The sequence below is a fragment of the Buteo buteo genome, chromosome 16 (genome assembly GCF_964188355.1).
Source record: "Buteo buteo chromosome 16, bButBut1.hap1.1, whole genome shotgun sequence".
Classification (NCBI taxonomy): Eukaryota; Metazoa; Chordata; class Aves; order Accipitriformes; family Accipitridae; genus Buteo; species Buteo buteo.
In genome coordinates, this window is record NC_134186.1 from 31,094,024 (window position 1) to 31,117,686 (window position 23,663).

General features: G+C 54.4%; 1 protein-coding gene across 1 annotated transcript; it reads left to right on the forward strand.

The window, feature by feature from the left end:
• Positions 1–734: 734 nt before the first annotated feature.
• ANO9 (anoctamin 9) lies at positions 735–18,235 on the forward strand. Its single transcript, XM_075048687.1, has 25 exons — positions 735–921; positions 1,556–1,566; positions 5,558–5,662; positions 5,901–6,017; positions 6,292–6,428; positions 6,713–6,762; positions 7,352–7,410; positions 7,622–7,704; positions 9,493–9,627; positions 9,739–9,835; positions 10,180–10,240; positions 11,317–11,399; positions 11,829–11,933; positions 12,479–12,643; positions 12,735–12,771; positions 13,336–13,447; positions 13,753–13,810; positions 13,989–14,086; positions 14,291–14,460; positions 14,994–15,146; positions 15,489–15,636; positions 16,314–16,433; positions 16,671–16,764; positions 16,915–17,027; positions 17,951–18,235. The coding sequence occupies exons 1-25, from the start codon at positions 735–737 to the stop codon at positions 17,976–17,978; spliced, it is 2,526 nt and encodes an 841-aa protein (XP_074904788.1). The 3' UTR covers positions 17,979–18,235.
• Positions 18,236–23,663: the final 5,428 nt, after the last annotated feature.

Sequence of the window (23,663 nt, forward strand, 5' to 3'; positions counted from 1 at the left end):
CTAAGTTCAGTCCTTCCAGGAAGCCAGATTTTTCTCTGAGGTTCACAGAAGGGTTTCTGAAGGCCACATAGGGAAACCAAAGTGGTGGAGAGCAAACCAGGCCACTGTCCAAGGCAGGGAGGAAGAGGGCTGCGTTCAAGTGGAAAAACTGTGGAGCAGTCTCCTCACTTATCGGGAAGCTCATGCTTTCCCTGTTTTCCTTGTCCTGGCTGTGAACAGGCTCACCCTTGGCCCCATCCCATCCGCTCTCAAAGCCTGTGCTGCTCCCATCCCCTACCTCTCACTCCCAGTCTCTTCTGTGGAGCCCAGACTTCACCCTGAGAATCGGGCAGGTTACGCACAGCTCAGCTTTATTTTCTCCTTTTAGGTTTAATGTTGTTTTCCCATCTTGTAAGAAAAAGTTTAATGCTTTCTAGACCTTTTACTAATACCTCCTTCCTCCTTTTGGCCCCTGTTTGTGATGCCTCTCTGGGGATGTTCACAGAATACAGCAAGCAGCGTTGGCACCGAGAGGGGCGAGGAGGAAGACGGAGGTGGCAGAGCACTGGGGTTGGCAAGAGGAACGCGGCACGGCTACCTGCCGGCTCTGCTGGGCGGTACTGGGCTTGCCACTCCTTTGAGCAAGGGTGAAGGGCAGATTTCTCACCTCCTCCTTGATATCTGCCCACTGCCAGGCAGAGGCAGCTCCCTCCCACGAGAGTCCCACACGGAAGTCAAGTCACTGCTCCGTTCACATGAGACCTCAGGCGAAGGAGCTGGGGAAGGAAACCACGCTCTGCGAGAAACCCCAGGAGCCTCGCGGCTCGTCCCGCCTGCGGCCCCAGCTTCACCATCTGCCCGACAGACAGCTCCTCAGAGATCTGCCCGAAGGAGCAAAAAGACCGTGGGGGAAAGAGAAAGGCTCTCCACTCCACCATGCAGGTAGGAAACAGAAACTGCTCAGCTATTTCCAAGAGGTTGCTCTTCAGCACCTCTGAGCCACCTGTAGCTTGGAAACGTGGGACACGCTAAGCTCCAATCTCGACCACTCACGTGCTTTCAGCCTTTAAAGTACTCAAAAAGTACTACAAAGCTCCTGTTCCTCTTTCCAGCCAGCAACCTCATTCCTCCCATGAATGTGCGATGGGGAAAGCGATGCGTGCCGCTGGCTCTGCAGTTCCCTGCAGCCGGGGAGCGAGGCAGAGCTGAGCCTTGGGCTGCTCCCCAAGGTGCAGCAGGGGCACGCAGGGCCCCAGACGTTGGTACCAGAGTTCAGAGGTGCCAGAGCACAGGTCAGAGAAGGATGGTTTGGACTAAGACCAGATCTTCAGCTTATATAAACCCAGGGAAAGGCACTGCGTATAGCAGCGGAGGTGACAGCCCCAGATGCTTCAGGAGCACCTGAAATAAAGCAAGGGGAACTGGGGAGCTGTGAAGTTTAGTTTCTCTAGCTTGAAAGAAAAGATGTGGTTTTCTCTTATTCAAAAAGCCAGGCAAACTCTCTAAGATTGAGGCAGCTAGTAAATGTACAGGCATACCATCTGCCTGTTCAATTAAAGATTGTCACATTTCTTAGGAAACTATGAGGTAAGGTGGAAGTGCTGCAAGGGAAGCGTTTGTAAGAAGCATCCCTGAGATAAGAGCAATTTGATCATCTCAGTGTGGGTGATGGGAACCACCCAAACCCCCACCAATCCACAATTAGAAAGGAAAACAAGGATGCCAGGTCCTATCCGGGTCCTTTGCCTGAGTTACTCACACAGGTGACTACACCTTCAGCCCAAGGGTGCCTGTTACCATCTCTCTGGAGGATCCAGTCACCTCACGCAGGGCAGCGGGTAACCTGGCCTGCAACAAAGGGACAAGGACTCACTGATACAGCTGGAGAGAAACTAGGCACGCTTCAGGGCACGCCAACCCTTTTTAACATTGAAATTCCTGCTTCTCGTTGTGCCAGTTACTTCTACACCTTTGCACAGCACACCTCCAACCCTGCTCCAACCACTGGGCAGGAAAGAGTGAAGCAGGCACCGTCCTCCTTGATAGCAGGGATTAGAGTCCAGGTTTTATACAACCGCTTCAGAGCCACGGTGGCCTTGCCTGCACGTGGGGCCAATCTGACTGTCTCGTGCTGCCAGAGCAAAGCAGCCATAATCAGACAGTGTCACCAGTCCCCCAGGGACAGAAAAAAATATATAGGTGTGGGAGTACTAGTGATCCGAAGTCCCTGCCTTCTGCAGCTGTCCCTGTGTACAAGCCACATCTGGTCCCAAAAGCAGGCTGGGCTTCTGCACAACGGTCCAAGCAGCCAAGGCTTACAGCAGCCACTGTAATGAATTAAACCTGCTGAAATGCTGCTCTTCCATCATCACAGGTTTGCAAATCCCCCTCTGCAGCTGAATGCAATTTTTATCTGTTAACTCTCCGGAAGTGGGTAGCGGGAATTGCCTGTGCTAATCTGCAAATAATTCACAAATTCCTCCCCATTTTTCAGTCCTACGCAGAAGCACTCGCAGTGCCTGCAGAGTGGGTACCAGGTGGTAAATTACACTGCTATGGGAACACAGAGAAAAGCCAGACCCTGCTACCATGACATCCTTATTGCCTAGGGAGCCGTACCATTTCTTAGGGCTTGACTGGAAAATTAGAAAGCAACAAGTCCCTCCTGGGATTAAAATCAGTGCTTGCTATTTGAGGAACATGGAGAAGCAGTGACAGGATCTGGCTGCATCAGGTCTGAGAGACCAGCAATATTATGACTGGGAGTGCTGGTGGAGGAAGGATGCTCTGCTGACGCTCTGCAGGCTCAGCCTGAATGGTCTCCTCGTGGGGAAGGCCCTGAGGCACAGGCAGGGGCTGGTAGCACCATCAGGGATCGGGGGGGGGGGGGGGGGGGGGGGGGGGGGGGGGGGTGGCAAAGCTTCCGATACTCCAGCCACCCAGCCTGGCTACACAGACCAAGCCCCATGGCTGGATACGTCCCATTTGTGAGCCTTCCTCTGTAATCCCACCAGCCTCTTCCCCAGGAAATGGATGTGCTGGTCAGGATGCTCTGACTCCTGGGCAGGGGGCACGCCTGCAGACGGTGGAGGTGGGAACCACCTGGAAACAGAAGCTGCGGTGCTAGCAGGTCCATTCCCCTCGTCCTGAGCTCTGTTGGGGTCAACACCAGCAGCACAGCTGAGTCAAGGTGCTGACCCTAGTGGCATCTAGGAACACCCTGAAACCCCGCTGTCCGCAAAGGGTGGTTTCCCCTCCACATCGCAGGGATCAGCGATAGGGCTGGAAGCCTGGCAGCCCCAGCAGGCGATCTTTGCAGGATGAGGCTGGTGCACACGCAGGCTGAGAGAAACCAGCCAGGCGGGAATGAGACAATGCGACCTGCAGAGAGGGGGTGCCAGGCTAGATCTGTGCCAGCATCAGAGCATCAGCAATGGGGTAGAGCCCCGATGGGACTCCTACACCCTCCCCTGTGCCCAGAGAGGGGCTCTCGGCCAGGGACAGGGAGACCTGCCACACCAGCTAGGCACTTACCCACCTGGGGAGACCAACCCGAGCCAAAACCCAATTCTCCCACCCCAAAGCCTGCTTAGAACTTTGGCAAGAGCAGATGACAGCACCATAAACCCCCCTCTGCGTCCTGACCTAAACTGGGGTACCTTTTAGCAATGAGAAGTTCTGGTTCTTATTGCTACAGCACCTCTGGGGGGAAATATCCCTCTTCTCAAGCCTTCTCACTTTGGCTTTCTGTTGGCCAGTCTCCTCATGGCTCTTTCCTTTGGGTGAAGCCAGGGCCTTAGCTCCACATGAGAGAGCATTTGGCAGAGCATTTCAGCCCTGTCCTCATCCCGGTCTCTTCTGCTCCCATGGCCTCATTCTTCAGTGGAAGCTTGGGATCCAGATCTTGCATCAGGGCATGGTTGCACCACCACTGCTCTGCTCCCAAGATTACAGCTGGATGAACTTGTCTGGCTGGCCACTGTTTCAGGTCACAACACCTTTGGTGGCAATACTGACTGACGATACCCCTATCCCCTGGCAGCTCCTTCCCACTTCTGTGCTGCATCACTATGCCCTCAGGAACAGCGGCATAACTCTTTGTGGGGCTGCACCATGAGTCGCATCAAAGAACTCCAAAAAAAACCCCCAAATGCTGTTTTTAAGACAGGATCCATTCCCTGCCCCTGTCACAGCATGGCCTACAGAGCGTGTCTTTATTAAACATTGCATTCACCGGGATGTGAAGCCTGGCATGCTCTTGCCAATCCATTGAAAGGCTGGTTGGACTAATCCCTTCTTGCCTAAGAGGGAACTATGGCTGCAAAACCAGGCTGAGATCGCATCAGGGAAGCCAGGCATAGAGGACAGGGACAAAGTGGTTTGAAGGTGATGCACCCCAGTTCTGGGCACCCACCAGGTCCGGGCCACCCAAGGGGGCTCGCTGCAGCATCCTTTCACAGAGGGACACCGCAGGCTGGAAATCACGCTGGGCAGAGGGCAGCTGCTGCCACAGGGCCACCCTCTTTGCTTCATGCACCACCAGAGCTGCACCACTTGGATATCTGAGCATAATTAGGCTTAAATAGTGAAGGCGAGCAGCTGCAGTCGCCCCTGCACACTGTCTCCCTTCAGAGCTGGTAGCAAACAGGAGGGAACCAGGCAGAAGCCAAGTGTCAGCAGCTCATCTTCCCCTCTCTGTCCCTTGGCCGCAGACTGAGGCTTCTGAGGTGTTTTCCAAGAACTCATTTTTCACCTGCTTTGCTGCAGTCCGCAGGGTTGTGCAAGCCTCCAATTGCCCGTGCCCGACTCTCCCTTCACCGGAATTTACAACTACCTTCCCCACCCTTGCCAAAAAGCTAACAGTGCCCTATCTGAAAGGAACAACTAAATAGGGGAAAAGGTTGATTAAAGATTGTAAAAACCACTGTAGCATGGAGGGAGACTTGAGTGTTGACACTCATCCAGTACAAATGTCAGGGCATCAGCTGAAACAAGACAAAGTGGGGTCCAGAACAGAGGGAGGGTTTTTTTCCCTCCTGCCTGGCCTCCTTGTGACCCCAGGGTGCCATAAATTTTGGGCATTACATGAGTTCATTCAAGATGAGGCTGCACATACTCACAGAGCAGCATTCCCTCCGGGATCCCTAAACACAAAGCCATATTTGGCTCAGGAATTCTTAGAACTGGAGAGCAGTAGTGTATGGGAGAAGGTTTCAGACAAGCCTGTTCATACCCTCCTCCCTGGGCATCCCTTCGTGGCTGCTGGAAGAGGAAAACTGGGCCAGGTGGATCTTGATCTTATGTTGTAATGCAATTTTATCTACACGGGCTCTGCCTTTTTTGATGTACTGCAAGTACAACCAGTGACACATCCGAGAGCACCCAAACGCCAGGCAGGCTTTGCTGACGGGCAGGTTTCTGTGTATCACAAGCAGAGCGCTGCTCACCCGCACTCACCACCTGGAGTGGGGCAGCTTGATCCCAATGCCCCCAGGAGGCTCTGATCCAGGGCATTGCGATGCCATCCAAACATTTGTAGGGAGAGCTTTGCTCTGTGCCCAGACATGGGATCTCCCAGGAAGCCCACTGGAGCCTTGGCTGGTTTTCTCTTCCGCAGGATGAAATTCTGTTGACTCCCTGGAGGGATTTTCCTGTCGAAGACACGGACCCATTTGCCCCCCCGGTAAGCTTTGCTCCCTCTGCACTCACAGCAAGTTCAGCACAGCTCAAAGAGGGGAGTGGGGCAGTGTCAGGGCAGCTGCTGACTCAGTTTCCCCATCCCCATTCTCCTGCTCACTCCCAGTTCCCAGGGACCCTTTACACAGTCATGATGAAGGTCCAGACCTCTGAGAGGCTGGAGCCGAGAGGGAAAGGTCTCAGCTTGCCACCCCCATAAATTCCCTGGTGTTTTCTGTGGGCAGGATGAAGAGAAGTGGGATTTCGTCCTGGTAAGCAACATTCACGAAGTGGGCAGCGAGAAGGAGATCAAGAGGAAGAAGTTCCTGGATGAGCTGAGCAAGAAGGGGTTTGCCATCAAGGTGAGGTGCTGTAGGAGGAAAAGGCAGCAGATACTTGGCTATCTTGTGGTACCCAGGATCCAAGCATGGTTTGGGCTCCTGCATCCCAGGAGATGGGAGAGACCTGAACCATTGAGCTGATCACCATATCAGTGCTGGAAAATAAACTTGCTCCACCAGGGGAGACCCCAGCCCCAGGACTCACACAGCCCCTGGCCTTTGCAGGTCTGCCCTTTTCCCTGCACCTCTGGCTCTGCCCGCATTGTTCTAACAGCCCTTCTCTTCCACCCACTAGAAAATTGAGGACAAGAAGCTATTTTATGGAGTCCGTGCCCCAAAACAGATCTTCCGGAAATATCAGTGGCTCTTGAGGAACCCCGACAGCAGGCTGCAAAACTGTGATGTCCATCATGACATACCAGTGACCACCAGGTGGGTGCTGAGCTGGACTACTGACTTCCAGCATCTTGCACTCCCCTTTCTCCACACCAGCATCCATTTTCCAGCTCAGCTCAACAGTTGCCTCAGGCTTTTCATTTTCCACAGAAGGCCACCTCCACCCACCATGTGCAAAGTTGCCAGCTTCTCACTGTCCACAGCCAGCTCCCTATTTCTTCCCACCCTTTCTTCTCCCTTCCCTTCTCTGTTTTCCAGGGCCACACAACACAGGTCTGTATCCCCAGAGCAGCCTTTAACCACTGTTTCTCCTTGCTCAGGATACGGATCGTGAACTTCATCCTGCAGAACACAACGACGCCCGACCTCGGTAAGGGAACAGGGCCAGCGGGGGTGATGCTCAGCCTGGGTCTGCAGTAAGGCTTTTGCCCCATGGCAGGCGCAGGCACCTCCAGCAGCCTCACCACCCCCAGGGACGATGCAGAGGGGAGGAGAAAGCCAGGGTGCAGCTCAGACAAGTACCTTTGCTGCTGCATCCAGAGGCTGGGAGATTGGGACTGCAGGAACCAGCAACAGCCCTCTACTCCCTCTCCCCAAACCCCTGACCTCAGCTGCCCACCGCCACTCTCCTGTGTCCCCAGAAGAGTTCATTCCTCTCTGACACCCCAGGATGAGCAGAGCAGCACAGGCTTTCTAGCCATCTCTAAGCACCTGCCTACCTGGCTTGCTCCCAGAGCCAGCCACAACACAGCCTGTGGCAGCCCGGCAGAGTAGCACAACCACAAGGATTAGTGCTGATCCCTTTCGAATAGTTCAGCCTCTCCCAGGCTTTTTTTTTTTTTTTAACCCCCCTCAAAGGCTCCAGAAAAGGTTTGGGGTGATTCTGCCTGGCAGGGAATACACAGGCGCAAGAGCAAAGCTTTGTCTCACTAATCCTCTCCATTCTGCTCTGCTACCAGAGAAGCTGGATGAGCTGATAAAGAAGAAGGTCTTTGAGGCAACGTTTCCCCTGCACGAGGTGAGGCCGAGCACACATGTGCCTGGGAGGAAAAGCCATGAGAGGTAGAGGAGCAAGACTGGGCGGGGGAAGATTTTTGGGTAACTGGGGCTGCATCAAGACCTCTCTGGATGAAGGACATGACCATGCTCCCAACAGCAGCCTGGGAGCTGGGCTGGGGACTAAGGTTGCCCTAACATTCCTGTGTCTGACCAATGTCTCTGCTCTCCAGAAAGAAGAAGTAAGGGAATTCCTAAAGGAGAAATGGTTTCACTGGAGAGATATATTTTGCGAACAGCGGATTGAGAAGATCAGGTAACACGGGCAGAAAAGGCACGGCAGATCCTTCTAACCAAGAGGTCCCACTTGAAATCCAGACAGCTTTATGCCCTTTGCCAGGGTCCTGTGTTTTCTTTTAAATCATTAGTTTGAACCTGGCTCTTCTTGCACATATTGGGCTTCTTCTGAAGCCTGCAAAGTTCTTAGCCTAAGGGTTATCCCTGTGGCACCAAGCTCCATCTGCTAATTTTGCAGTATGAAACAACCCCCGCATCGGCACGGTTTTTAATTAGCTGTTTCATTTTCAACCACGCATTCCCATGTTCAAAAGGAAGGCGAGATGGGAACAGAGCATCAGTGCAGCACATCCAGCCTGAGGCAGAACTTGGGGCATTAAAGGCAACAAGGGGCTCCTATAACCACATTAAAACTCAGGGAAGAGCACAGCTCTTATTTTAAAAGGAGAAGAAAACTAACTCTCCATGGTCAGGGGAAGGAGGGCAAAAAGAACATGCTACTTCATAAAGTTGTCAGTGGGCTCTGTTAAGAAGATGAGATGTTAAAATGGAGATGTGCTCTCCTTCCTTATATGTTTACTACAGTTCACAAGTCTAGCAGAGGCACTAGGGACTCGTGATGCCTCCACGGTGCACAAGGTCAGACAACTCATCATTTCTAAGGTCAATGCATCATGACTTGTTGCTATCACGGAAAGATTTAGGGGCCGAGTATGAAACTGGGGCAGGGGGAGCGGGAAGTGTTGGGGTTTTTGTTTGTTTTAAACAAAGGTCAGGGAGCACATCACCACCTTTGACTGCTGGTAGAAAGTTAATTCCTCTGGAACATAGGAGCAGAGGCAGGTCCATCAGTCAGTAGTTACCATCATTTCTTACCTATACCCCCAATCCTCTTCCCCACACCAGAAAAACTGGGATACTGCCACCATAAGAATGAGACATGAAAGCATTGCAGGGAACTAGCTGAGCCCGGAAGAAATTGCTCTGGTTTGAGAAACATTGCACCCTGCAGCCCCCTCATCATCTTCAGGCCCAGTGTTTCTAAAACTGTTCTGTAGGTACTGATTGCAACTGTTCCCACCCTTCTTGCCTGGCATACGGTCAATCTGACCAGATGCAGGCATCTCCCCTTGAGTTAGACCCTCTGGGCTCCCTTCATGGAAAGGCAGAAGCAGCGCTTGTGGGACTGTGCCCACTTCATAGGGAAGTGGGCATCAGTGAGAGTGGCTCTCCTTGTGGCATATTAACCAAGGGGGAGAAAAAAAAAAAGGGGGAAGAAAAAAAAGAAATAAAATCTCACTCCTTAGTTTGCATCAGTCACCAGGTTGACTGAGAACAGGAGAATCTTCTCACAGGTTTCTCTAAACCTCTGCAGGACAGCGTGCCCTGCACCATGCGGTGTAGACCAAGGCAGCCCCCACAACGGCCTCACGTTGCTCTCCGTCCTGAGTTCATCCCTCAGCCGGAGCTGTGCTCTCAGCACGTCTTTGCTGTGCAGCCCCACAGTGACATCCACAATGCACTTCACTGCACTCCCATGCAGTCAGAGCACAAGGAGACCCAGCTGTCTCTCCTTGCACATGCTGCTGCTGAAATCCCCTGGGAAATGCTGCACGCTTCTGGTTCCTCCAGCTCCTCTACTCAGTTGAGCTGACCCTCCCAATCCCAACAAAATCCCCAGACATGCAGACAGCACTGCCCCTCCTGGACCTGATATCCTTTTAGGAGTGGAAGAGCATTTTCTAGCATCCCCTAACAATGCGGTCTCTTCCAGTTGCTGCAAACCACATCTCACCTTTCCTTCTAGGTGCTATTTTGGTGAGAAGGTGGCCTTGTACTTTGCCTGGCTGGGCTGGTACACCTACCTGCTGGGAATCGCTGCAGTGGCTGGACTGGTGGTCTTCACAGCTGGGATTACTGTTTTCAACTCCAGCCAGGTGAGGTAAGGCAGTTGGGAATGCCAAACACGCATCCCGTTCACAAGCCTTTGTTATGCGTGCCCCTTTGAGCCACTGTTATTCCCCTTTGCTTCCCTCTATACCTTTCTCTCTAGCAAGGAGATCTGTGAAGCCAGTAACATCATCATGTGCCCGCTCTGTGACCAGAAGTGCCCATTCTGGCTCCTCTCCGACACCTGCACCTACGCCAGGGTAGGTAGCCCCGTTCCCAAGACAGGCTCAATGCAAAGGATGGGGAAACACTCCCAGCTTGTGCTGTTCCCACACCACTAGAAAGAAAAGCCACCCCAGCAAACTGGCTACAACACACAGGAAACCTCCGCTAACCTCTGTAATAAGGAGGAGGTATAGCCAGATCACAGTCCCAGTGTCCATCCCCTTCCTGCATTTTGCCCTCCTGGAGCACCCCGACCTGTCTCAGGGGGGACCAGGGTGGCAAGAGGACTGCTGAGCACAGAGGCTTCTCCCCAGACCCTGAGGTGCAACAGCCCCTGCACCCTGCTGCTCCCATCACGCTCTTCCTTGATCTTCTCCAGGTCACTCACATGATTGACAACGAGGGGACGGTTTTGTTTGCCATGTTCATGGCGATCTGGGGTAGGTGTCAATGTCTTGGTGCCAAGCACACACAGCTTGGAAAAGGGATCAGCCCACTGTGGCTTAGGGGGAGCGTAGGTGGAGGAAAATGGGACACCAGCACAGCTCCACCATTCAGGAGCTTTTTAGTCCTTATCTCCTCCTCTTCCAGGGCCATCAGCTCCCCTTCCAGACAAGGCAAGGAACAAAATCACCCCAGCAATTTCCTTCAGCTCCCCAAACACTCCTTACCTGTCCTGCCTGAAAGCTTTTACTCCTTCACCCACCCTCCTGCAAAGCATCTAACAGCCTCTCTAGTCGGGCTTTTCTAGCACCAGCCTGTAAGTGGTGGCAGCTGCAAGAAGGAGGGACCACCAGATCCCTCATTAACCTTCCCAGATTGCTGCTGGGAAGCACAGCAGACCACTGGGCCATGAGCTGATATGATCCCATCACCATTTTAGCTACACATCTCATTTGGCTTTACTACAGCCCTTTCAGCTACAAACACCACCGCAGGGGTGGGCTGGGCATTTCACCTGCAAGACCATGGTCTGAGCAGGTCACGGACATGGTCTTGCGTGTCACTGTGGGCTGGTTTACATGGGGACAAGCTCAGGAAGGTCAATCCAGATTAACAGAAGAGGTGGTTGTAAATGGATTTGCAGATGTGTAGCCACGCTGGGGTGCAGTCCAGGATACCTATTCCACTTGAAAGGTGTATTTTTCATTAATCCAGAATAATGTGTCTGGCTGGCACCACATAAACATGCCCACCACAGCAGAACAGCCCTGATGCTTACTCTATGCCAAAACTCCTACAGACACTAGAGCTGGCCTGACTCCCGGTGAAAACTCACCCGCACACCTCCATCCCCAGCCCCACGTGGGGCCGAGTGCTCATTGCTGCATGTCCAGGGTCCTTCCCGGTTGCTGAGATGCAGAGGTGGCTGCCTGTCCTCCATGGGCCAAGGGCAGTCCAGGCTGATTTGCCATCAGGGTGGATAGTAACATGACTATCCATCCCACTCTGTGGGACGGAGAGGTGACTTTGAGAGCTCCTCCAGTGTCACAGTGCTCTATCCTTCCCCCCACAGCCACTGTGTTCCTGGAGCTGTGGAAGAGGAAGAGAGCCAATGTGGTCACTGACTGGGACCTGTACAGGTGGGATGAGGAAGAGGTGAGGATGTCATCTTTCCTGCTTAGTGCTTCCCTTTTCAGGGCAGGAGTCAGCCCGACCTACAGAAAAGACACGTCACAGGGACCCCCTTGCCCAGCTTGATTCTCTGTAGATGTAAACATCTAATGGAGACACTTAAACAAGCAGCAAAGCCAACATCTGACAGTCCTAGGAGAGTTCTGGGAGAGATGGAGCCCTCCAGAGACTGACGCAGATGCTAACCACTTCTCTGCATTGCTAGTCACCTCTCCACCTGTACAAGGGCTTGAACTTAATCAGGATTGGCCATGCTGTTGTGCGTTGTGTTGCATGTTCATCCCTGTTGTTCTCTGGTGCTGCTCATCCCATATGCCCATTAATACAATGACCCCTGGACTTCCCACTACTTGGGCACAGCTCTGCTGCATCCTTTTTTTTTTTTTTTTAAAGGAGGAGCTGGCTATGGAGCTGATCAATAATTTGCAACATGAACCCCGGCGGTACCAGCACTCCTACTTCCGCAGCACCATCATGCTCCTCTTGGTTCTGGTGATGGTATGTGCCAGGGTGATTATAGGAAGATCTGATTTAAGGGCACATGGGCTTTCCTCCTGATCCCTCCTTACTCTGCTGCAAGAACAGCACCTCAGTGTGTCCTACGGCTAGAGCAAAGGCAGAAACCAGGTTATTAGGGCAGGTCCATGCCCATCACAAGGATCCAGTGGTATCCCTACATTCACACCTTGCTGTGCTGATGGGAGAGGCCAACCACCCCTTGGGGATTTGGGCTGAAGACTCTGCTCTTGCAAGGCAGTGAGGATCAAGGCAGTAACACAGAGGGTAGGAAAAGGCAAACCCTTGATGCCCTCATTTCTCCACGCGGGCCAACAGAGACAGTCTAGTGGAGTAGTTCAGGTGGAGACATCCACCTTATGAACCTCTCATCCTTAAGTGAAAAGCACAGGCTTGCATTTGAGGCCAAGGCCGGATGAGCTCTGGTGAAGGGAACCAGGGTTTGAAGGGCTGGTGGTCCTCAGGCTGGGGTGGAGCACGTGCCCTCCATGCACAGCTTCTCACCACCCCACCGCCCTCCTCCGCAGATTGCCGTGCTGATCGGCATCGCCCACGCGCTCATCATTTACCGGGTGATAGCAACGGCTCTCTTCACCCAGAGCAACTTTGAGTTCCTCCGCGAGCAGGCTGACACGATGGCAGTGATGACGGGGGCCGTACTGCACTACATCACCATCGTCATCATGACCAAGGTGTGGAGCGAGACACGGGACGGGCAGCAGGTCTTCTCCTTGCTTTTCCACCATCAACCCTCCCCTCACATTTTATACCTCTCTCCTGCAGGTCAACAGGCACGTGGCCCTCTATCTCTGTGACCTGGGTAAGGGAAACTGGGGGCTGTCTCCCACCTGCAGCGCCGAGCCACCCAGCAGTACCCAGGGAGCGCAGCGCAGCACCCCCTTGGTCCCCAAATGCAGACAGGCTCCTGGCCCGTTCCCTTCCTCCGCCATCACAAATCATCTACTGGGCAGCTCTTGCCATGCAGGTCCCCGTGGGAGGCCAGCAGCCCTCCAACACACAAGCTCATCTGTGGCCACCAGGCTGCCAGCTGGCTGTCCCACAGCCACGTTACGCTTTGGAGGGGCAGCCACCCTACGGGGCTGAGACCTGGCACGAGCAGGAATCCACCACAGCTGCAGGAGAGCTCTCAGTATGGTTTCCCTCCCAGCTGAAGTGCCCCTTCTCCCCCAGCTCACGGCTCTGAGGGACCTCCCTGCTTAGCTGGGCTCAGCTCCATCTAAGGGCTCAGGGGAAGGGCAGGGAAGACTCCACAAGGGGCAGACACCCTTCCAACCTTCAAAGAACTGCTGTGGCATCCAAGGGGGAGCAGGGCAAGGTCCCACCACTCTGTGACCAAGCCCCTGCGCCTTGCTCCCTTCCCCAGAGAAACCGCGGACCTTCTCCCAGCGTGAGAACAACTTCACTGTGAAGATCTTCACCTTCCAGTTCTTCACAAACTTCTCTTCACTCATCTACATAGCCTTTTTCCTGGGACGGTGAGCGGTGGCTGGGGACCCGGGGGAGAGCAGAGGGGAGTCTGGGTTTGGGGCATACCTCCCCAACTCTCCCCAGGGTCTAGGGACAGCCCAGTCCCTCTACCCACCTCACCAGGCACAGGGGCCCCATTTGGGACCTCAGGAGGGCCATGACTTTTCCCCGTGGGCATGTTAGATGGGGGAAGCCCCTTGCCTCTCCACCAGTGCCCAGAGGATTGTGGCCTCCATCCTGCGCCTGGATGTTCATCCAACAGGGGTGAGCAGCGGGGCTCAGCAGGTATCGCTGTTGTTGCTTCCTTGCTCAGGATCAACGGCCGTCCAGGGAACTATGTGCGCATTGCTGGCAAGTGGAGGCTGGAAGAGGTGAGGGACTTGCCATGAAGCTCTCCGACTCACACCACAACTCCTACTCTGCCTTTCCCTACTGCCCAGCAAGGCTCTGGGAATCTCAGCCTCCTCCTATAGTACCCGCCTTGGCCAAACAGCCCCTTGGGCCAGGCCACCCTGCTTGCAGAGCACAACTCCTCTCATCCCTTCGCAGTGCCACCCCAGCGGCTGCATCACCGACCTCTTCATCCAGATGGCCATCATTATGCTGCTCAAGCAGACCATCAGCAACGTGATGGAGTATCTCACCCCGTAAGCTTTCCTCCAGCCCGCGGAGCGCTCACTGGTGCTCCTGCACATTCAGGACAGCTTACGAGCTCTTACAGAGAGTAACCCTGGTCTTTGGGCCAAGAGTTCCTCCTTTTCCTTCCTCGGGTCTCCAGGGCTGTCGCTGGCAGCAGTTCAGCCCTGCTGTCCTCTGCAGGTAGCCGTACAAATCGCTCCCTCCCCTTGCAGCTGGGTAGCCCACAAGCTACGCAAGAAGAAGCAGCGCCCCAAGAAGAGAAGCATGATATTAGGAGAGGAGGAGGAGGAGGCCGAGGACCCCTGCAAAAGGCAGTGGCTGAGCAACTATCAGCTCAAGGAGGTCAACATCTTCAGCTTGTTTGACGAATTTTTGGAGATGGGTACGTAGGGCAGGGGGTCGAGTGAGGTGGGATGCTGGGTGCAGAGCCACGTGCCCTCCTTGCCTGGAGAGAGCCTGATGCTGGGGAGCCCATACACAGGCAAGGGAGAGCTCTGAGACCCAGCTCCAAGCCCAGCCCTGCTCCAAGAGCTCTGGCACACCAAGGAGATCATTCCCAAAACAAGAGAGAGCGGGCAACTGTGCTGGCCTTGGGCACCTGCCTAGGACCTTCCTCTCCTCCCAAGAGTGCCAAGGTGATGGCTGTAACCCCAGGGCGGTCCCTCTGCCTGGCTGGCTCAACCAGCGCCCTGTGGGGCCCCCCCAGATCCCCCTCTCCAACAGCCCTGTAAGAGGTGGGTGTCCCCTGTGGGGGTGTGGGGTCCCCAAGGTAGGTCTATCTCCCCCTTTCACCTCTGCAAAGCCCCTCTGACACAAGCCACAAAGCAGGACAAACCCAGAGAGAGGTCAGGACCCTGCGGGATGTCCCCTCTGCTGTGGCTTCGCACCAGCACCCGGCGTTTTCCCCCTCCACAGTGATCCAGTACAGCTTCACCACCATTTTCGTCGCTGCCTTTCCCCTTGCCCCGCTGCTGGCATTCTTCAACAACCTCTTCGAGATCCGCCTGGATGCTATCAAGATGATGCGGCTGCACCAGCGCATGGTGCCCAGGAAGGCCAACGACATCGGTGAGATGGGGCCCAAGGAGAACTCTCCTTCCACTACTGCTGCTTATGCAAACGGTGCCGGCACTAAGCCCTTTCTCCAGTGTGAAGCCCTTGAGCATCCATCCCTTTGCCAGGGACTGGTATCACTTCACTGTGGAAGTAGAAGAGCACAGGGAGAGCTGTGGGTTGGGGAAGGAGAAGCAATTTCAGACCCTGCAGAGGCTGAAGGGCAGCTTGAAGGCCTCCTTCCTTGACCTCTTCTGGCCATGCCAAACCTGTCCCTGAGCTGGGACTTGGTCTGCAACGCTGGAACGGCAGCAGTGAGCTGTCAGAGGGGCCTCGCTGACCGCTCCTTTCCCACAGGAATCTGGCTGCAGGTCTTGGAGGCTGTCGGCATCCTAGCTGTCATTGGGAATGGACTAGTGATCGCCATCACATCCGACTTCATTCCCGTGCAGGTCTACAAGTACACATACAGCCCCTGCATGATGGAAAACAGCACTAGCGTGGAGTGAGTGCTGCCAGCCGGCTGCTCGCAGCCCTGCCTGCCTCGGTGCCACCAGTGCAGAAGAGGGAGGCAGCTGAGCGGTCCCCCACAGCAGGGTGGGGGGAAAGGGGAGCAGGGAAAGGTTTTCCAGATGGCACCACCTTCAGCATCCCAGATGGCCTCCCACTCACATCATCCCCGTGGTGGGTAAACTGGTACCCCTGAATGAAAAGAGCACCATGTAATGTTGGAGAGCTGCAGGACTGCCCGGGTGCCTGTGCACACTCTCCCCTGCCCTCCCCCTTTTCCTCCAAGCCTTGGCTCACCAGCCAAGTTCAGTCAAACTGGACAGAAGTCTCAGAGACATTAATTTCCCCCAGGCTTTGTGCAAATGGGTAGCTAGGGAGGGGAGGGAGAGCCCCAGATGGGTGCTGGCTTCCCCAAAATGGGAGGCTACAGTCTGTACTCAACCATACTACTAGTCATCTGAGAAGCCACACAGCAGGGAAACTGTAGAAACGAGAGCTGCAGATAGACAGGCTTTGTAGCAATCAGAGGCCTTCGAGTCCCCTAGAAGACACAAGAGCTGCAGCTTTTGGTTAGGGCATGCCACAGCCCCCCAGCATGGCCATGAACCAGGAGCGCCCACCTTCACCGCTGGGCCCATGTCTACAGACAGACATGATCTCTCCCCCCTGCAGCTGCTCAACCGGCTACATCAACCACAGCCTCTCCGTCTTCCGCATTCAGGACTTAGAGCCATACACAAAGCTGCCCGAAACGCTGCCAGGCTTTCTCAGCAACGAGATCAAGGAGTGCAGGTAACAGCAGCCCGCGGCCATTGCTCAGCAGCCTTCCCCCCACCCCTTCCCCAAGCCCCTCACCGTGACATCCAGCCCGCAGCTGGGGAACAGGCAGGTGGTGGAGCAGGGCTTGGAGGCAGCCGTGCCGAGGAAGCTGCCGGGGCTCCTCTCGGACCCCCACGGAGGGAGCCGAGGCAGGGCACGATGCCCGGCACGGGGGGACCCTGGGCTGGCACCGATGGGGCTGTGCTGCAGGTACCGGGATTACAGGAACGCCGATGACTACAGCTACACGGTCCAGTTCTGGCACGTCTTCGCAGCCCGGCTTGCCTTCCTCATCCTCTTTGAGGTGAGCACCCAGGGAGGCAGGAGGAGGCTGGGGCAACTGGGGGGATGGCAGCAGGGGGAAACAGGCTGGGTCCGTGCCGCTCGCACAGGTCACATTAACCAGCCCGGAGAGCTCCTCACTGCCTGTGGCGGCTCCTTTTGCTTTCTGCAGCACGTGGCTCTGTGCGTCAAACTGATTGCAGCCTGGTACATCCCTGATGTCCCCCAGTCGGTTAAGAATCAGTTTCTGGACAGAAAACACAGCAACCTTCGTAAAGATCTGAGGTGGGTGATGCCCTGGAAGGTGCCAGGGGCCGCTGTGCTCAGAGACGGCACAGCCTCCAGCAGGAGACCTGCCTGGCCGCAGGATCCATCTGCTCCAGAGCCCCAAGATCAGGCTAACAAACACTCACCACCGCAGGCATGGAGAAGGTGGGGCTGTGAGCTCCTGCCCTCGGGGCAGCTCCTCCATCACCCTTGTCAGGGTAGCTTCTCCCCCAGCTTTCAGCCCAGCCTCTACTACGTGGGACCTACAGCAGAAAATGTTCTTTCTAAGATGAGCTGCATTACCCATAAATGAAGATCCATCTCCCTCCATGCCGGTGGCCTTGCTCATTAGCCCAGGTGCCTGACTTTTAGGAACTCAAGGCCAGTGAAATGAGTCCCACCTGAGGCAATTCAATACTAGTGCTCACCAGAGGAAGCGTCTGCTTGGCTTTGGCTTTTCCTTCAGAAAAAGGAAAGCTCCAAGTTAAAACAAGGAGCAACTTTGCCCAAATTTTCCATTTAAACTTTGTTTAAAAAAAATCAAGTATTTCAGCTGGAAACAGAACCAATGTAGCTGAGAGCCATAGGGCGGGCCGCCCTGGTGCTTCTGTCCTGCATGGACTGAGCCCTGTGTTGGAGGACGGCTCAGACTGCCCCTCTTCACAGTCACCTTGTCCCAGCTGCCACCCCAAAATCCAAGCAAGAGCAGAATTGAGTGGGGCTCAGGAAGCACCACGCTGCCACAGTTCAGCTTTCAGGCTCTGGCTTCCCGTTGACGGATTTCCCACAAACAGGGATTTTCCACAAACAGTGTATCATTCTTTCTCCATTTATTTCTCGCAAAAGGCCCTGCTCCCACTCTGAATATTTTTCCACACCTCCCCATTGCTTCCCATTTCGGACAGTTCCCTTCCACAATGCCCCTCTCCTTTCTCCCCCAGCGTGATGGAGTACTCCACCGAGGTGTAGCCACCGCTCACCAAGGAGAATGAGAAACACGGACTTGAGCCCCCCTCCCCAGCCTGGCAGTGCCATGGGTGCAGGAGAAACCACCGCAGCACCATCCATGGAGACGGGCCATGTGTCCCGGCTGTGACCGAGCTTGGACTTGAGCTGGGAAGCGACAACATGACGGTGGCTTCGCAGGAGCAGGATGCTTTTCAACTTGCATGGCTGCGAGAAGGAAGGAAGTTGTGGCAGAGCTGCGGGAATGGCGCCTTCCCAGCATGCCGAGAAGCTGGGGAAGAGCTTTGGCACTAGGGACAAACCACAGTGCAGCATCCAGCCACTGTCGGATGAGCACGACGCTGGTCTGCAGGAGGATGACCTGGCTTCCTTGTCAATCATTGCCTTAACATGCAACTCGGCATTGCAGGAAAAGCCAGCTACCTCATTCCAGGTTCCCCCTCCGCTCTTTTTTTGCACTTTGGCTTCTTTTTCCTCTGCCTTCAGTGACCTCCCTGCTCTTGCACCGCTGAGAAACTTGAGTCCTTCCTCTTTCACCACAGCCAGCACAATCCTTCTCTTGGCACAACTACCACATGGCTGCAGCTCCAACCTGCTGTTTTCACAGACGTTGGGAAAAATCCAGTTGTTAGCCTGGCTGTGTTTTGCTCCAGGCTCAGCCGAACCTCTGCATCTGCCCTAAGCACACCCGACAGTTGTGCCTGGCTCAACTACCATAAGCAAAATGGTAAATAAACATAACACCCATGCGGACACAAGTGGCCAGATCTTCAGTTGCCGTTGAGTCACTGCATTCACACTGGTATCATTCCTGCCTCCCTCCTTTGCCATCCACATCACCCAAAGAAATTGTCCCCCCCAAAAACCTTTTTTTGTCTTAATGTGGACAATCAGAAAAGGCTGGAGCTGGAGTGTGTGCATAGCCCAGAGCGAGGGCTGTGCGTGGGTGCTGGCTGGGGAGACACTGAAAAGAAGTTGGCACTTTGGCCACACACAGTGGTAAAACAACCTGTTAAATGTGCTGGGGTAACAGAAATACTGAGCTGCACAGAAAATACTGAGCTGCACAGAAAATCCCGAGCAATAGGGCTAGCAAGGGTCATCTCGTGCTCCAAAACATGAGCTGCTAGCCTAAACCCGAGCCCCACCACCCTGACACCAGTGCTGGCTGCAGCTGCTCTCTTCTCCCTACAACTGCAGACAGAAGGGGGTTTGTCTGCAGCGGAGCACAGGGGTTACATCCCACGGCTGGACTGGTGTCACAGCCAACACTGTGACTTTTCAAATATATGTGCTTTCCCAGCCTCTTAGCTTTGCTCTTTGCCGGGTCTACCTTTAGCAAGTCATTTACTGACTCCAGGCAGAGTTATTTGTGCGTAAGGAACAAAGTCTTTGTTCATCGCTGCCCAGGAATGATAACGTGCCCTCAAACACGTGACTCTTCGCTCAGCTTTGAGTGCACAAACAGCCCTTTGATGCCCCGTGAGATTCCCCACACATTACATCAGGCTTACGCAGCCTCCCAGAGCTGGGTTTGCAAATGTACAGGGAAGAAGCTTTTCTCTTAATTTTTCCGAATTTCAGTTAATGAGGAAGGCAGTAGCATGGGACAGGCAACCGCAGCTTGATTTCCAGCTTTCTTATGGTCTCTGTAAACTCCAGGGCAAATCCACTGACTTTCAAAGCTTTAGAGTATTTTTTCTTTATAAGACCTGGAAACTTTTAACCAGTTTGTAAGTTTAACCTCAAGCTCCACCCTTTCATCCCCTCCTCTATAAAATGGCAATAGGTGCCTCCCTGTGTTGGAGGTGAATTGTGGGGATAAACTGAATGAAACGTGGGAGTTAAAAGGGTGCCACAGCGTGAACATGTGTGTGTGCACGTGTAACAGCTGTGACAGGCTCCCTGCGAACTCAGAAAGATGCATATAAGCAAACATGAGCACCAGAGGTCAGGAACAACTATTTCATTAGGGCTGATTTGTCTTGTTCTGTAATTAAAAGTCAGACTGGCCCAAGCCCCTGCTGTGGCTAAAGCTGTACTGCTGTACAGAAGTCTGCGCAGTGATGCTTCTTCTCATAATGAAACCAGTTCTCACTGTATAAAGCGCTGTGAGCGCTGCATGTGTCACAAGAGGCCACACCGCTTTCAGCTCGCTTGAAGGGTCAGAGCAGCCATGCACCCGCAGAGTCCTCGGCCCCGATTTAAGAGCAAAAAGCCAGCACTCACTGTGCCTCCTCAGAGAGGAGCAGCGATTGTGATTAAAGGTCTGTTGCTAGGTGGCACCTCATCCTGTAGCAATATTCTTGTTTCTGGGACTTGGAAGCGAAGGTTTTGTATTATATCAATGGCCTTGGAACACAGTCACCTGGCATCTCTAAGTAGCTTAAATTTAATTAGCTTCAAGCTGTTAAATGCATTGAGAATTGGCTATTAGCGAGCTCGCACTACACAGGTATCTTCATTCACCTGCTAGTTTGCAGGGAGCCATTCGTGCCTCAGCAGTGCCTGCTCACCTCGGGCTGGGGTGCGGCAGCAGGCAGGATGGGGTCACAAGCCCCGATGTGGCACAGGGTCTGAAGACAACAGCCTCAGCTCAAGAGCATTCTGTCGGGGGAATTCAGATGCAGGGCTGGAGGAAGCCACCTCCTTCCCCAGAGACATGCTGACCCCAGCCACTGCCCTCCTGGCAGGACACAGCTCTGTGGAAGCACAGGGCAGGCTCACGGCTGTTCCGCTGCAGAACCTGCAATGCTGTCAGAGTCCCCCGAGGGTCCCACCAAAGGCACCTCCACGAGGTGGTGGGTCCGCAGGGGCTGAGGCCAGCCACAGGCAGGAGGTGACTCTCCCGGAGGTGACGTGCCTGAGTCAGTACTGCAGAGAAAGGCACCAGGGTTAAGTCAGCCTCAAAACTTCACTTCCGAGAGCATGGAAAGCCACTATCTCGCAGGGAACTGAAACAAGCTGTGCTCTCAGCCCTCCGGCTTGTTTTGCCCTTTCACCACTGCAACCAAAACCACCTCCACTCTTTCTCGCTTTTAACTTACCTACCCACAGGAATAACGCTGGTGGATAAGAGGTTTTATCAGCTCCCAATTTGCTACCAAGCCTCCTCACGCTGTTACCATCCCCTGGACCTGGGCTTGTTCCTTGGGATCCTTTATCATCCCACAAAGCCAACTGGTTTACACTGGCTTTCGCAGCCCATACATCAAAGTGACTGTGGTATTGTGGATGACAGAGCAGCCCTCCCCAAAAGAGCTGCTTAAATAGCTGCTGCCCTGAACACACACACAGCTGCCTTGCTGAAGGGCACAGGACCGAGGCCATTCCCAGAGCACCAGCCCTCCAACAGGGCTCCCGCTATCCCATTTTTTCCTCCCACAACAGGTCAACAGCACCAATATTTGACATAATAACCAACAGGGATTCAGCGTTGGGGGGTGTTTCTCCTTGTCAACAGGCCCACAGACCTACCTGTGACCTATACCTCTGTGTGTACATTAAAAAAACCCCAACATAGATATGTTGCAAATATTCTGGTAAAGAAATAAAAATTTAATCCCATAGAAGAGTTAGGTTTGCTTAAGAAGTAAAATTGTGAAGCATAATGTATAGGATTGTTAAGTTTGAAATGTAGCCATAGAAACTTTAGGAACTGTGTTATGTGTGACTATTGGAACCTTAATATTGTTAAAGGCTGAAATAGCTAACCATAGAAACCTCACCAGGAAATTACTGGTTTTTCTATGTTTTGTTTCAAGAAACTAAAGAAACCGTCATGGACACCAGTTTGATGCTTCAAAACCCCCTTACCCTTCCCATCTCGATTTGAGTATTGAAGATTCCCATCAGTAGAGCTAAGTGTAACTGACCAATGATTGTTTTTAAATAAGAATATTGATAAGGTTATATAATCAAAGGACCAATCGTTATAAAGGTTAAATTTAAGAGTGAGCACAGTATGCATTTTTTATGTAAAGAGCTTATGTAACAACGACCTGACAGAAAAAGTCTGTAAAAACTGATGGATTTTGATACTAAGCGGGACACGCCTTTGGAGGAGCGATCCCCCGTGTCCCCAGCGCCGCAATAAACGAAGTGCCTGCTTCTTAACTTCACATTGGTGTTAAGGATTCCGGATTTCGGTAACAGAAACACTTCACCCAGGGACAACAGGCCCTACCGGGAGCGGTACACGCTTTGCCAGCGCTTGCCTCCCTCGCCCCTAAGCTGTCCCTCACGGGGTGGAGAAGGCCCCGGCGACGCTCCGACCCCCGACCGGCGTTATTCAGCCCCCGGTGGCCCCCGTTTCCACGCGCGGGGAGAAGCCCGGCAGTTGCCCGGCGCGGGCGGCCCAACGGCCCCGGCCCCGACACCGGCTCCGGCCCCGAGAGCGGCGGCTGGCTGAGCGGGCTGCCGCCATCTTGGCGCCGCGCGGGGCATGCTGGGAGCCGTAGTGCCGCGGCCGCAAGGGCGGGGCGAGCCCGGCGGCGACGGGACTACAGTACCCGGCGTGCACCGCGCGGCGGGCAGTTGCCATGGAAACGGCGGGAGGGAGCGCGGCGCTGCGAGAGGGGTTTGCTAAAAACAGTACAAATAAAAGAATAACTAGAGGCGAAAACACGCCGGGCAGGGCAGCGGGGAGGAGGGGGAAGGCCGGGCGTTCAGGGTGGGGGGCGCCACGGCCGCCGTCTTGCCCGGTTCCGGCGGCACGTTGCAGCGTTTGACCCGCCGCGCGCTGCCGCCCGCCCTACAGCACCGCTCCTCTGGAGGGGTTTTATTCTTTTTTGTTTGCAAAGGGGAGGTTGGAACCTTTTTTTTTTTTTCTTTCCCCAAGTCGGGGATTGGGGAAAGCTGAAGGAGCCCTTCCCGGCCGGCTCTTGGCCCACCCCAGCCTCATCCCGGAGGTGTGAAAGCCGCCGCTGACGAGGCCGGCGAAGGCACGAGGGCCCCGACACCATCCCCGAGCCTCTCATCCTGCTTGAGCTGGGGCCTTGCAGGAGGGAAATACCCTCTTTTTTTCCCTTCTTTGGCCCCAAAGCCCATGCAGGCCAATGTTTTTGCTGCTCAGCCACTGCGGCTCGGGTCAGTGTTTCTCTTGCGCTGGCTGAGGCTGTTCAGTGCCAGGCGGTGCCACCGCTATGAATGCAGCCCGTGCCTGCAGTGTGCTAGGGCTGTAATTGCCTCCTTGGTAATTATTACAAGTGATCACCTGCTGTTTGCAAGCAGCCATGGCTGGGCCCGGTTCCCTGCGGCCAGTGCCGGGTGGAGGAGCCACCCCGCGGTACCGGTTTCAACTTGCAAAGAGGCTTTTAAAATCACGGAGGAGAAGGAAACAGACAGGAGACCCCGAGACACCCGTAGGCACAGCCGACGGTTGGCCGGCCTCCCCTCACCTCCCTCCAACTCACCTTAAGAAGCCTGAGAGTATCAAGTTTGCTGGTGCTCAGCAAACCATGGCATCAAAATGCAGGCTCTGCCCTGGGCTCTCCCCACAGCGCTGTGTCGAACAGACACCTCCAACCCCCCCAGGCACGCTCCAGTGCAAGCCCCCGGCTGCCGCCGTGGCACGGTAAGCTGGTATTACTGGTGGTGGCGGATGCTGGGTGTGGGTTTTATCTTGCCCCAACACCTCCATGGGCTTTTCCAGCCATGGAGAGCTGGGGGGATTCCTCCTCGGCCCTG

Coding starts and splice junctions, on each gene's coding strand:
- ANO9 (XM_075048687.1), top strand. CDS start 735: ATGAGACCTCAGGCGAAGGAGCTGGGGAAGGAAACCACGCTCTGCGAG. Junction 6,763..7,351: donor CACAACGACGCCCGACCTCG/GTAAGGGAACAG, acceptor CTCTGCTACCAG/AGAAGCTGGATGAGCTGATA. Junction 14,461..14,993: donor TGACGAATTTTTGGAGATGG/GTACGTAGGGCA, acceptor CCCCCTCCACAG/TGATCCAGTACAGCTTCACC.